The sequence below is a fragment of the Cupressus sempervirens genome, chromosome 6, assembly GCF_028749045.1.
Source record: "Cupressus sempervirens isolate cs-2001-9-10 chromosome 6, ASM2874904v1, whole genome shotgun sequence".
Lineage (NCBI taxonomy): Eukaryota > Viridiplantae > Streptophyta > Pinopsida > Cupressales > Cupressaceae > Cupressus > Cupressus sempervirens.
This window is the reverse complement of record NC_143123.1, coordinates 177,910,186-177,926,128: the sequence shown is the minus strand read 5'-3', so window position 1 is coordinate 177,926,128 and position 15,943 is coordinate 177,910,186. Positions and strand designations below refer to the sequence as shown.

General features: G+C 35.3%; 1 protein-coding gene across 1 annotated transcript in view; it reads left to right on the top strand.

Moving 5' to 3' along the window:
* Positions 1–5,607: 5,607 nt before the first annotated feature.
* LOC149551825 (neurochondrin family protein) overlaps positions 5,608–15,943 on the top strand; it is a 255,668-nt gene continuing 245,332 nt past the window's right edge. Inside the window, exons 1-2 of the mRNA XM_089787327.1 lie at positions 5,608–5,720; positions 5,887–6,061. Coding sequence (XP_089643453.1) covers positions 5,718–5,720; positions 5,887–6,061 — 178 coding nt within the window. The 5' untranslated portion in view covers positions 5,608–5,717. The remainder of the gene's footprint in view (positions 5,721–5,886; positions 6,062–15,943) is intronic.

The window sequence follows — 15,943 nt, the reverse complement described above, 5'->3', positions numbered from 1 at the left end:
TAGAAATAGAACTACAGTATGTGCCGAGCAACACATATTAGACCTAATTGTTTGTGATGGGACAAACAACTATGTAAACCATTTTTATGTTGACTTATGGATAAATCTCAAAGCTTTGAAGATAAGGACGAATCTATTTGGATTACCTATGCAATCACCATGCAACCAATAAAATTTTTGGAAGGGATTAAGCAAAAAAATGAATGAATCTCAACTATAGATTCATACCTAACCCTAAGCCACCAAAGTCTTTATAAGGAAGACGAAGCCCCATAATTCAATATGTATGCGAGTGAAGAGTAGAAGGAAGGAAAGGGGTGAATTGATCAGAAAGCATTCAAGGTGACTTAGAAGAGTGAAATAATTGTAGAATCAGTTAGCAGAACAAAGGATTGAGCATACAACATTTACATATCAGATCAAAAAGGATCAGGAAGGTCAGAATTGTGATCTAAAATCAGCAAGACAAAGTTGTAAGTTATCAGATCAAACATTCTATTGTTACTTGCTAACAACTGTATTAGCCGAGCGAAATTCTTTGGACTAAGGTTGACTTAATAGTCATTGCAACATCCTTTAACAGGGTGACATTCCAAGTAAATGTTCTAAAGTCCTTTAACCAGACACACTTTTAACAGGGTGGGATTTAATAGTCTCTTGTAAGCCTTTAACAGGGCATGCCTTTCATAGGGCAGATCATATTTCATGGTCAAATTATTGTAACCTTAACAAGTGACACTTTATTTCTACAGTAGTGAAGAATTATGGGTATCATCCCAACCCCAGTTTTACCTTCTCATTTGGAGGGTTTCTGGGTAATCATATTAGATGTCAAATGTGTGTATGCTTATTTGATGCATTTGCTTTATATTTCATTTCAGTTTATTATATGCATCTAATGAATAGTAAAAGAGTTTTAAGTGTTGAAGTTTGAACTTTTGATTCAAACCCCCCCACCCAAAAGTATATGTTTCCCATTTGTAATTCCAACAGGAACGTGGTGCCTCATCTTATAAAAAAGTTTCCCAACAAATTATTGAGAAGGATAAGGATATCTAAGTTGGACTTTGTTCCATATATGTTCCTAGTTATTATAGAGAAAGAACAAAGTTATGGAAATTGTTGCATAGTTTTAAAGATGCCCTTGAAAGGAAGCAAATGTGAGCAAAATAACTTCCTATGCTAATCTTGAGAGGATGATTATGCAAATAAAAAATTAACTATTACAAATATTTCAAGATATAAACAAGTGCACAAATGAAACAATAATGAACACATAACACAATGATTTATCATGGGGAAACCCTTATGAGAGAGAACCCCACACCATAAGCCATGGATAATGTATTATCAAATCAATAGAGATTATCCCCTATTTTTGAACCCCACAAATGTCATGACAAGTGTCATATAACGTATAAAAATGACCCTCTTATATTATACTATGAATAGGGCATCTTTTGACAACTCATTTTACCTTTCCAAGGCACTCACATGTGGAAAAATTACCAACTACTTTTGCAACTATCTAGAAAGTATTGTAAGGTTGACACACATGTTTTCTCAATAGTCATTAGATTCAAGGTAGGGATTTTAATATGGTAGACCACCAAGAAGATAAAAAAGGAAGCAATAAAATGCAATGGAAAGACAATGACCTCTTCTTTTGGTCTAGGATAAAGCCAAAGCTTAGTCTTTTTGGTTTTGTGTAAGGGAAAAGAGATATCCATAGTAACATTTTGTTTACTTAGTACAATTACTAGTAAGACCTTAAAGAATGTACAACATACATGATAGATTCTATGTGAGTACAAACCTTTTTAGTTTCCAAAATGAAGAGGGAGGTTGTGAATTCAAAGTAAATCCCTCTGTCCTATTTGACCATCATCATACCATTGCAAATATATTGATCAACAATAGCAATAATAGTAAATTTGGTAACTCTAATAAATTCGTACTCAATATTAATATGTTGAACAAGGAAGATTGTTGTAATGCAATCCTTATATTAAGACAATTTGACTAATGTATGTTAAAGATTCAATTTTCTATTGAAAAATGGGAAATTAATGTAAACAGTTGGAGAATTATATTGCAACTATTGATAAAAATAAATTCATGGATAGTAGGAACCTAGAGTATGTATTGAATGATAGGATTCTTGAATCTGCAATGTTCTCCCAAGAGGATCCTTCCATTAATAAATTAGGAAAAATGTAATAGTTATTATATTATTATTTTAAACAGAACATGCTTAATAAAACATATAATATATATGGTTTTATTAGCTTATATTAGAATAATTTATAAATATTATAAGGGTAATAAAGCTAATAATAAAAGATCACATTGAAAAACATACATCAGTGACACATACATTTTTTCGTGGAAACCCCCAATGCGAGGATGAAAACCACAATGAGAGTAATATACCTACTAGTCTTTCCTTGCAAGTAAAAGAGTGCCCTACTAAAGGCTTACATCTGTTCCTTCTAAGAACTCATCCAATTAGGAATGAGCATAATCTATTAGTATTACAATAACTTGTTAAGGCTACCTCGTTAAAGGATTTTGATCCCTTTCTAAGAGATACCTTGTTAGAGGATTTCAAAGACTTATTACAAGTCCATCTTGTTACATGCTTACAATAGTTGCAATTGTAAGAAAGTAAACTACATATTAGAACTAAAAATGTAGCACAAAATTTCCTTATAGATCCACTTTGATACTTTATGAGGATTCTCTGATCTCCTTCCTTAGTTAGGGTTTTATTCAATGAGCAATCATTGTTCACTTCCTCTTCCATGTGCTTGAGCATTGGTCTGTTGTTGGCTCTCTATTCTTTCAGTTATTGTCTACCTCCCATAGATCTTTGATCATAAAGCTAATAGTGACAAGTACACAACAACTTCAAAATGAAGTTTGAGTGTCCTTAAATCCACTCGACCAAATTGGGTATCAAAACCCTAATATTATCTCGCTCAAATCGTCCATGAAAATTTGAAATACACAAGTGAGCATGGTTACAAAATACTCATAACTACCTATACATAGGTTCCTATTCACATAGGCTTGTCTGTCCATCTATAAGTCTACATCTAAACTTGTCCCCTTTCTTTCTTCCATTGTGTCCATTACTTCTCTCTCCATGCATGTTACATCGCTCTCAGACTCTCATAGTCTTGTCACATAAGTGGTAGCTCAGCTGTGACCATCTAACTTTTAATTTTCTATTTGCCTATGATAGGATTGACTATATCCTTTCTCTTGTCATGACCATACCACCAATCTATCGGTGGTTGCATTTCTTTACATCACTTTAGTCTCTTCTTAACCAGTTGCTAATTAATGATAACACTATAATGCTTACTCAATGCTTAAGTCCTTGTGATGCTACAACTTAGCCATAATCACTTCACTGATCAATCATGCTATTGTGACTAGTTAAGTCCAACACAATAAATTTCTAAACTACCTCTTTCTCAACTTTTCATCATCCATGTCTTGATCTTAAAATCTTGAAGTCTCCTTGATTAACAATAGTCAATATTGATTGGGGGAGCCTAGGAGTCTAACCCTATACTTTTGAATATTAATACACTACAATGGTCAATTCTTTCTTAGAAAATCTCTTTAGAAGCATGATAAAGTAATGAATAAATATTTGGAATAAAAGGAGGGAAATAGACTGAAAAAGGAAGAAAAATTAAGGTTAAAATTCTCTACAATTTGTCAAGTTGCATTACCATTAGACACTTCATTGAGTTTTTTTGGAGAAACAAGCAAGAGATGTCTTTTGTTGCTTCATCGCCCTCAAAAATATTTTGACACTACCCCTAGAAGAAAACTATGGAGTATAATATCCAAGAGTTAGGTGTTCTAGAAAAGCAAAGAACAAATTTCTATAGGTTACGCATCCAAGTCAGGGCCAAAATTATAATCAAGGAAATATTAATGAAATGCCTTGGGAGTGACATTGGGGTAAATCAAGGTTTCTCATTATGTCCCATACTATTTTGGTTGCACATTGAAAAACTAGAGGAACATATATAAAAAACTGGTTGTGAAGAGTGTTCACTTGACTAGGTATGTAATACAACTATTGCTATATGTTGATGATCTTAGTTTAATGACATAAGCTACGCATTATTGAAGGAAACACTTGAAAGCTATTGAACTATTTTGCGAAGAGGTTGGGATGTAGACGAATACTTTATAAACTAAGGTTACAATCTTTACTTTGAAGAGAAAGAAGGCTTATATGGATTTTTTCTTCAAATACAACCCTTTGCAAGTGATTAATGATTACAAATGTCTTGGCCTTGATTTTTAGAACAAGTTTAGTTGGAAGATGTGTAAAACAAAAAAGATACAAGGTGGATGAAAATCCTTATACTCACTGCAAAATGAATGCAAAAGGGATGGACTTTGGGATTCAAAAACTAAGAAAACTATATTTAGTTTCATAGTTGTAACAATGGTGCTATATGTGTGTGAAGTTTGGGGGTGATAATGCATCAACATGATATGCAGACATATATGAAGATTTCAAAAGCATTGAGTCATAAGCAACATTAAAATAATTTCATATTGTTCCTTTTTCTTGTAGAGACATTAACATTGGCCCATTTGCTAAGTTTTTTGAAGAGGCTAGAGACGTGCAACCATCTTGTTGGCCCAAATTGGTAGCATAAGAAAAGCTAGTTAGAAAGAACAACATATGGATCATACAAAATATTGAGTGGATGAATAAGTTGAATATCAACATAAAGTGTTTCCAAATAACAATTAGACACTCAATAAATATGATAAAAAACAAAATTCAAAACAAAAAAAGCACGTGGAGAAAACAAATAGGAATAAAAGAAAATACTATATCAAACATTTCAATCATTCATATATAAACATGCATAAACAAACTATACAAGACAAAAACTAAATGTAAAGAAACATATTTATGATTCAACTATGAACTAGTTCACACCAACTTATTTGTTTGTGAAATTGGAGGTGGATAATGCCTAAAGACGAGTGGACATATATAATATGTTGCTATTGTACTTTGGAATTAGTAGAAATGAAATGTCCCTAAATCATGGAAAATTAGACTTATATGAATATTTAGACTATTTACATTGAGATCTTAAATGTATGTTCTTTAAGTAATTTGTTTGAAGAAAGAGAGATAACAACAACTGTTGAACTGAAGTAATTGAAATTAAACTAAAAAAATTGAAAAAAGAAAAAGAAAAAAGGTCAAAATAATAATGATATTTTTTATTTTTTTATTTTAAATTTTTTTATGTACTTTTGAATGGATTGGCTACTAGTAGCATTCATAAACTCATAAACCATATGAGATAAGTTTTCACATCAATGTTTAATTAAATGGTGCATCTCCAAGATAACAAGAAACCAAAAAGAACACCCAAATTTTAAAAAAGTATTTTTAAAAACCAAAAAGAACACCCAAATTTTAAAAAAGTATTTTAAAAAAACAGCCTTCAAATAACCTTGTTATTGGACCTACAAACTTCTCAAAAGACTCCAGAAGTGCGCTCGTACACCGACACGGAGAGTTAAAAACCAGTGTGATCATAATATCATATAGACACATGTACATGCAGAGCAATTACTATATTTTGATTCAGCAAACCACATCAAACGCTACAGAAGATCAAAGACGAAGTTGAATCTCGGTATCTGGTTAGAACGCTATGGTAAGTAGATTTTTCCCTTTCTTTTCAAGTTTGCTCGATAATTTCTCCTTCCACTTGTTCTCAAATGTGGAGCCATGAGAAGACAGTTTTTCTAATTGCAAAACTTTGATGGTTTAGCAATGTAGAACATTAAAAAAAAATACGGTGAGCACTGTGTACTTTGCAGGGTTCAGGCAATGGGTTGGAGGAGTGCTTAAAGCTTCTAAGAGGTGAAAGGGATGAACAACGCCTAACTGGACTACTACTGGCAACCAAATTCTGCCAAGGCAAGGATAAGGACTCGGTTGTCAAAGTCTTTAATGCAGTGGGAATGCTGTTTTTGGACCGCCTTTTGAAGACAGGTGAGCCGGGCTTTTCCCTGAAACTTGAATATTAATTGATTCTTAATTTTTTCTTTTAATCACTTTGTTATATGCTGGAAAAATCTAAGTTTGATTATGGTTCTAGTTTACATCTAACTCTAAATGTTCCTTAAGCAGACATAAACGTTTGTGGGCATTACTTTAATATTTTTCTTCACGAGTAAGAAAAATTCTAATTATAAAATGCTTGTGTGTGTTACTGTAGTACTTTTTTCATGCTGTTAAAATTGGCTTGAACTTAAATTGTGATGGTCACTTCCCTAATTGGATTTAGTAATCTGTGTTACTAAATCTTTCTTTGTTGTTCCTCAGCACATGCACTTCGCCCATTGCATTGAATCCTGTCATTGCCCCCAAGACTTCTTTGGTAAACTTTTTTCATGCTGTTAAAATTGGCTTGAACTAAAATTGTGATGGTCACTTCCCTAATTGGATTTAGTAAGCTGTGTTACTAAATCCTTCTTTGTAGTTCCTCAGCACATGCAATTCGCCCATTGCATTGAATCCTGTCATTACCCCCAAGACTTCTTTAGTAATTTGCAAGGTTTAGTACTAGAGTAACACACACAAGCATTTTATAATTAGCCTGTTTCATACTCGTGAAGAAAAATATTAAAGTAATACCCACAAATGTTTATGTCTGCTTAAGAAACATTTAGAGTTGGATGTAGCTTGTCTCCCAACCGGAAGAATTGATCATGCATTCTACTTTGAACGATTCTTATCCACTTTGTTTCTTCAAAGATATGGAACTTTAGAATTTGTGCAAGCTTAATATCCTCCAATTTCTTGATTTCATCTTTGAATTTCCCATTATCACAAAGAGTCTTATATTGCTTATAGATTTCAATATCTCCTAATTCTTCCAACTTGCAATGAATTTACGCCCTAAAATCTTCAATGTGTAAAACTTTGTAAGGAACATGTGAAAATGCTCCATTAGGGCCATCCTCGGTAGATCTTTGTGGATGTTTCTTGAATTCATACCTTGTCCTTTCCTTAACATTTATAACCATTCGTGTATCCATTTTCATCAATCAAATTAACAAGATATGAATTGATATATACCTTTCACGATGACATTAACTTTTGCACGAAAATTCTCTACAATGCTCACAATCTTAGCTTAATTCTTCTTCTAATCTTTTGAAAGCATATTCACTCAATAGTAGGGTATCAAATGATGACATAAAATGCCCTTTTATTCCATCAAATAATTAACTTAGCAATAAATGCTTTGAACCTTTGCTCATTAAGTCGCTTCACTCATAATATGAATCTTGTCCACGATCCTCAAAATTAACATGCGATCCAATAATATTCTCAAGATAGATTCCAGATTTAGTTCTCTTTTTGTGTTATCGATTGCTTCCCCCGATCTTGCGAATTTCATGGGTTAGGTAAGGTTTGTCTTTGAAAACTTCCCCTTAGGTCCATCACCTAACTAGTTAGATGAAGAGATTTCCACACCAAAAGCTGGTGCAATATGTCTAGTAGAATTAATCTATTCTTTCCTTACCCAAGTCTTGCTCATTTCCTTTCTAACTCCATCAACATTAATTACTTTACCCTTCTTGTTAGTTCTTACATTATTTCTTCTTACCAATCTATTTCTTCTTCCTCCCATATTATTATATATACAGTTTCTAGCTATATGACTAGAATTATTACATTTGTAACATATGACATTTAGATTTCCATACTTCTAATTAGCTTGGTTGGATCTCAACATGCATTCTTTTGCTATATGACAAAAGTTGCATTTGAAATAATAGTATTTTGTCTGCTCATAGGTTTATTCTTCGTGACTCTGCATTCATCTAATTTGTGTCCATGATTCCAACATGTACAACAATAACTAGAAAATGGTGGTACATTAGTATTGTTTCTGCATTGATTTTTCTTTGTGACATCTTGTTGTAACAAAAACATCTTGTGAATCTTTGCCCATTGGATTGACTTCTAGGTATCTCCTTAGATTGCTCATTCTGATTTCCATTCTCCTCAACAGATTTGGAACATTCTCCCTTTTCATACCCCAGTCCATTTGTATCTACAACTGGTCTTTGTCTTTCCAATTGCTCATCAAGTTTCTCTGAACTGGATTTGAATTTTTCTTTGAGTGCATTAGTTGCAATAAGCTCACTTCTTAATATCTCATTTTCTCTCTCAAGTCCTTGCTCATTATGCTTAGTCTCATCTAAATCAAGTTGCATCTGATGATCTGAAAGTTTAGCTTATGACATTCATCAAATTTCTCCTTCAAGGGTCTTTCAAGATTTTCTTTGTTCCTTTTCTTTTTTTAAATTTCCTTGGATAGCATTAGGATCATGATCTCCATTTCATGCTTCAAACTGCCTTGTCCCTTCACAAGTTGCTCATATTGATTAGATTTCTCTTTAGTATTACGGAAGTAATTGATCAAATACTTGCTTGTTATTAACATAGATCACTAGAACAATATATGCAAAATAATAAATGATGTTTCCTTAGGAAATGATCATCAAGAATAGAAACATGTTTTCTAGCTAACATATAACTAACAACTAATTAAATATTAGAAAGATTCTAATATTAACAATAGATACAATTGATAACCATTAAATAGAAATAGAAACTATCTATCCACTACACCAAGCTGTCCTCTGAATTTGACAAACTTATCTGGACCAAGAGGGTTAGTGATAATGTCTGTAGTCTGATTTTCTATAGGAACATACTACAAGCCTATTGTCCCATCTTCAACCGGTTGCTGTTTGTAGTGACAGTGAATATCCACATGCTTGGTTCGTTCATGGAAGACTAGATTTTGTGCTAACTTGATAATGCGTTCGTTATCAACAAACAAAGTTGTCACGCTTGCTGGTGACATCTGCATATCCCCAAGTATCCGACGAAGCTAAACAATTTGACAACTTGCTAACTGTCGCTTTGTATTCAGTCTCTGTAGAATAGAGAGAAATTGCTTGCTACTTCTTACTGGTCCATGTGACGACACCGGATCCCAAACAGACCACATATCCAAAAGTTGACTTTTGATTGTCAATAGAACCTGCCCAATCTGAATCTGTGAACCCACTAAGTTTAGGATTAGACCTCAGAGAGTAAAGAAGTCCATAATCTGTAGTGCCCTTCACATAACAAAGCACACACTGTTGCCATCCAATGATCAACTTTGGGAGCTGTTATAAAATGTGAGATGTAGCTAAATGTGAAGTTGATATCAAGTCTAGTAGCAGAGAGGTAGATGAGGCTACCTACTAGTTGCCTGTATGTAGTATCATCAATTGAAGGGCAATCACACTAGGCTGATAACTTCAGACTTTTCTCTATGGGTGTAGATGGAGGCTTGTAATCTTGCATACGAAACTTGTCTAATAGAGCCCTAACATATTTGGACCGAGAAAGGAATACACCAAAAGATTGCTGCCAAACCTCAACACCTAGACAATAATGCATGACCCCAAGGCCAGTCATATCAAAAGACTGACATAAACTCTGTTTGATTCCTTGAGTCAAAGATGTCAAATTGTCAGTGATGATCAAATCATCCACGTAAATGACCAGAAGGATGATGTCACTGTCAGTAGTCTTGATGTACAAATTTGAGTCCAAAGAACTCCTCTAGAAGCCTTGATCACTGAGGTACTTATCAATTTTCATATATCATGCCCTAGGGGCCTACTTCAAACCATGGAGAGATTTCACCAGTCTAAGAACCTGGTGTTCTTTACCAACAACCTTAAAACCAGGAGGCTGTGTCATGAAGACCTCTTCTTGTAGGTCATCATTCAAGAAAGCACTCTTGACGTCGATCTGATGGACCTTGCATCCAAATTGCACTGTCATGGCTAGGACTAATTTTATAGTGCTCATATTTTCTGTAGGAGCAAAGGTCTCTTCATAATCAATGCCTTGACGCTAAGAAAAACCCTTTGCAACTAAACGAGCTTTGTACTTATCCAAAGTACCATCAAACTTGTATTTTATTTTGTAGACCCATTTGTAGCCATTGAGCTTCTTCCCTGGTGGAAGATTAGAAAGGATCCAGGTGTTATTTTTCAATAGGCTTTGGTGTTCAAACTTCATGGCTTGTTCCCACTTTGGAATTCCTTTGTTATTCTTCAACAGGCTCTGGTGTTCACCCTTTATGGCTTGTTCCCACTCTGGAATTCCTTTAGCCTAGGAGTATGTCTGAGGTTCAAACACACTGTGAATGTTGGCCATGAGAGCAAGATAAACTATTCTTCAACAGGCTCTGGTGTTCACCCTTTATGGCTTGTTCCCACTCTGGAATTCCTTTAGCCTAGGAGTATGTCTGAGGTTCAAACACACTGTGAATGTTGGCCATGAGAGCAAAATAAACTATCTTTGTAGGTTTGCTCTTTTTTTGAGTAGTTCTCCCATCAATGAGCTCATCATCTCGAAGATCAACAAGAGGTTCAAACACACTGTGAATGTTGGCCATGAGAGCAAGATAAACTATTCTTCAACAGGCTCTGGTGTTCACCCTTTATGGCTTGTTCCCACTCTGGAATTCCTTTAGCCTAGGAGTATGTCTGAGGTTCAAACACACTGTGAATGTTGGCCATGAGAGCAAAATAAACTATCTTTGTAGGTTTGCTCTTTTTTTGAGTAGTTCTCCCATCAATGAGCTCATCATCTCGAAGATCAACAAGAGGTTCAAACACACTGTGAATGTTGGCCATGAGAGCAAAATAAACTATCTCTATAGGTTTGCTCTTTTTTTGAGTAGTTCTCCCATCGATAAGCTCATCATCTTGAAGATTAACAAGAGGTTCAAACACATTGTGAATGTTGGCCATGAGAGCAAAAAAAACTATCTCTGTAGGTTTGCTCTTTTTTTGAGTAGTTCTCCCATCGATGAGCTCATCATCTCGAAGATCAACAAGTGTCTTAGCCCACCACTTAGGTCGGAGAGGAGAAGGACCAATAGTAGTACGAGGAGGTGCTTTATGAGCAGTTTCCTCATTAGAAGAATCGGGATCAAAATCAGGTGAGGCATATACAAATCTGGGTGATCTTGTAGGAGAAGCCAAAGGTGCCTGTACACGAATCATTGGTATAACTGGAGCTGCTGGAGACTTCCCATCAGGTGCACCTAATGGAAATTGAACTCCCAAATCATGAGCTTTCATAGGCTGATCTGCTAGATCAAGAATAGGAGAAATAAGCATGAATGGTCCTCGTTGCTCATCAAAGGCAACATCACAAGTGTATAGGAGATGAGATGTCTTAGTGTCAATCAAGCAGTAGGCTTTGTGAAGACTATTGTATCTAGCAAGCATGAGTTTCTGACTCTTGGCATCCAACTTGGGGCTTGACGCATCAGAGATCCAAATATAGGCAAGCAAGCCAAAAACCTTCAAGTGATTGATTTTGGACTTGCGACTTGACCAAGCCTCTTCTAGAGTATTACCTTTGACCGCCACAGTGGGTGACCGGTTCAAAAGGTAAACTGTAATGTTAATTGCTTCAGCCCAAAACTTCTTCGGAACATTTCTGTGGTTGAGCATGGATCAAGCCATCTCAGTGATTGTTTTGTTTCGATGTTCAACTACATTGTTCTGCTCTAGTGTGTGGGGTGTGGTCAACTGGCGCTTGATGCCATGAGTATCACAAAAGCTAGAGAATTCATTAGAACAAAATTCCCCCCATTATTTGACCTAAGAGCAATAATAGATTTCCTAGACTCTTTTTCACCTAGAGGTTTAAACTTTTGAAATACAGTAAATGCTTCTGATTTTTTTTATAAAGAAAATATACCCACATTTTTCTTTTCAAATCATCAACAAATAACAGAAAATACCCGGACCCAAGAAGAGGAGTGGCCATAGGGCCATCGATATCGACATGAACAAGCTGAAGTACCTAAGAAGCCCGCCATGAATTGCCACTTTTGAAAGGTGTGCCATGTTGCTCCCCAACCTGGCATGCATCACAAACTCCAAGCTGTTGAGTCTGTATCTTTGGCAATCCGAGGACATGGTCTTCCCGAGCAAGTTGAGAGAGATAATGTATGTTTAAGTGCCCATACCATTGATGAACTTACAAAAGACCGCCAAGCAGCCATAGCTAAGTTCCAAGAATCACCCGATCAACAAGTTTGAAAAGACCATGATCCTCAAGACCAACTGCAACAATAGACCGAGTCTCCCTATTAGTGATGGTGCACTGATGTGAAGTGAAGGTGACATCCAACTGTGGAGAGTGTCTTAGCAACTGACTGTTTGAGAGTAGATTTAGTTCCATCCCTAGAACGTAGTACACTTAGAGGAAAATGAGATTCCTCCCAACAGACTGAATCTAAATGTTTCCTTTGCCGACAACAATGTACTCTTCCCCTCCAAAAATAACTGAATTTGAAAAAGGATGGTAGTCAGTGAACTAGTCTCTGTGGTGGGTCAAATGACAAGAGGCACTTGCATCAATGTATCAGCAGACAACTTGACATGATCTGTAGGTCTTTTAGCCATGAAGGCATAAAAGGCGGATTTTGTTTGCTCAGTGTGATTTGCACTGTTCACTTTTGTTTGTGAACCAGATTGCTTATATAGGGAAGCTAAGCATTTTTGACATTCAACCTTCATGTGACCATACTTGTGGCAGTAGTTACACTAAATGTTCATTTTCATGTAGCCTTCTAATGTTGGAGCAGAGGACTTCTGTTGAGAAGATTGTTGTGAATGAGATTTGCCCTCATCCTTCTGAAAGGATTTAGTAGCAAAGGCTTGCTCTGTAGAGGTGGAGTTGGAATTGTTGCCGAACTGTTGTTTTCACCGATCTTGCTGAAGCAAAAGTGTGCAAAGATCTGTGAACTTTAGATCAACACCAGCAAAAGTGATGTTGAGAGTCTTGATAAAATGCTTGTAGGACTTGGGTAAACTTTTGAGGGTTATTACCACAATGTCCTCTTCCTCCATATTGCGTCCAATGGAAAGCAACAGATCACAAATTTCCTGAATCCTATTTAGGTATTCCTGGAGCAATTTCTGCCCATCCATGACAATAGAAAACAAAGTGTTCTTGAGGAAGAAGACCCTACTTTTGTCTTAAGTCTCATGAAGTTTCTTGAAATGCTCCCATATCTCAGCAACTGTCTTGCCAAATGGAATTTGAGGGAGCTGATCATTAGCTACGGATAATTTGAGAAGCATCACCGCCTCCCAATTATTTTGATCATATGTATCCTGATTAGTACCAGCTGTAGTTGGACGTTGTGTAATACCCAAAACAATCTGATCAGTATTTCGATATTCAAAGATTGTTAGCATTCACTGCTTCCACGTGTCATAATTCCGACCATTGAATTTTTTATTTTCCTTGAGAAGAATATTTGTTAGTGATGTCATGGTGCATTTTTCAGTGAAAAACATGAAAATCTATGAAGGCACACACTTGAAGGCAAAATGTCGGAAGACCTAGAAAATAGAAGAGGCACCTAGAAGTGAGCTCGAAAACCCCAGAAGGAATATGCTGTTGGATTTTGGATCTGTTGGCTAGAAAATCGAGGCAGTTAGAAAAAACATACGACAACCCAATTGAGCTCTCAAAAAACCCACCAAGAATGTAAAATTTATGTTTGCATTTTTTTCAAAAATTTAGGGTTTAAAAAAATGTAGTCGGCTCCAAGGAAGCTTTAAAAAAATGGCAAATTTTGTAGAAAACTAGTCGAAACAGAGCTCGAAAAATCCTAGAAGAGATTGGAAAGGAAGGAGAAGCCCTAGCCAACTAGATTTGAGGCCAAAGAAAGTGCAGACGATTGGAAAAATTCTGAAAATGGCCGCCTTTTTTCTAGCGTGATTTGAAGAAAGCTCATGCCATTTTTTAGGTAGAAAATATACACAATTTCCAGGCATGAGTTGCTAAACCAATGTGCCTAGCAACCAAGAACAAGTTGCAAACCAAAAAAGACCAAGAATGGTCGAGATTTGTAGAGAAAAATGTCATTGAGAAACCTTATTTGGGTTCTATAATAATTGACTTTTCCTGCCCACAAGATATCGTGAAAACTTAATTTCGAAAAGAATTAAGGTAAATAATTTCAGAAAAGATATTATAATTTTTTTGAGAGAAATTTAACCTTACTCTGATACCATATTACGGGAAGTAATTGGTAAAATACTTGCTTGTTATTAGTAAAGATCAATAGATCAATATATGGTATATACAAAAGAATAAATGATGATTCCTTAGGAAAACGATCATCAAGAATAGAAACATTCTATTCTAGCTAACTGAAAACTAACAACTAACTAAAAGCTAAGTAATTTTTCTAATATTAACAGTAGATTACAATAGATAACCATTAAATAGAAATAGAAACTATCTATTATCGTAATATTCAGATGATTCGTGAATGCTTCCATTTACCTGTATTTGATCAAAAGTTCTTTTCTCTTGGATTTGGATTTGGATTTGTTCAACAGAGGTTTGAGAGTTTGTATAAAGCCATTAGCTTCTTTAAGCTTTTCTTTTAATTCCCTGTTCTCTGCATTTGACTTGTCAACATCTTTTAGTGCAATCAAGAGCTGTTTCTGAACACTACTGCCTAGCTCACCCCTTAGGACCTTCCTCAAGTGGTTAGACTTTCATTGAGGCACAAAACTTTGATACCACTTTTTAGGATTGAGGAACACTGAGAGGGGGGCAGGGGTGAATCAATGTTTTGAACTTTCCAAATACTTTAAACTGATTGCTTAACCATAAAACAATAGCAATCAGAAATAAACCACCAATCCACAAATTATACATCCAAGAACTCATGACACCATGATTTTTTGTGTGGAAACTCGGTTAAAGGAAAAACAATGGTGGGGATGAGACCCACAAATATTACACTGCAGAATTAATTAACCTTGTTAAAGGTTTTAGTACTAAAGGGGTGAATGCATAAACATTTAGGCTTATAGCCTAGAGCACATTGCTCAAACAAAAAATGAGTAGGCTACAACCCAACTGATTACAAAGATAGCACTACAACCCAAGATGGACAACAATCCAAAATCTGAACTGAATAATGGCATCACATTATGCCTGAATAGTTCCCTGTTATTGCAATCCGATCAACCTGACAATATAAATCTGCCTTTTCACATATTCAGCATGTCAACAACACAACATCAAGATCGCTCATCTCATCTGCACTCTTCAAATCAATCACAAAATCAATCTCTTATACCCGAACTCAAGACTTCTTTAGGTTGGCTCCAAGAGGTGGATAACATGTAGAACAAATCATAACCAATGCTCAAATCTTTATGCTAAGCTAACCAAAGGTGTATATGATATAGCAAGGTCAACTCAACCATAATCAATTATCAAAATGATCGGATCATCGACCTGAGAGGATTGCTGATTAATCCAACAAAACTCTGTCTCTGCATAAACAATGCTATGTCAACCTGATACTTAGATCATTACATCTTCTACAAACTTCAACATCAAAACCTCTGATCATAGGAATGTATGCATAATAACCTGTATAATCATCCTTCAACCGCGTAGTGAAATATTCTCCAGAATCTGTTCATACTGATCCAAAAACTAGCCCAGTATACTCATACTAGCTGAATTCATCAAGTGATATTCGGTAACATTAAAATCTGATAGGTGGCCAAGATAATACAATGTAGTTGCCATCAATGACAACATAAAAAGTGTCTCTATCAGTGTCTCTTGCCAATAAAGAAGACATAAATGTTTGTGGGTATTACTTAAATGTTTTTCTTGATGGTTAAGAAGATGGCGTATTCTAAGATGCTTGTGTGTTACTCTAGTATTATTTTCATGCTGTTAAAAGTGGATTAAACTAAAATTGTAATGGTTACCTCCCTAATT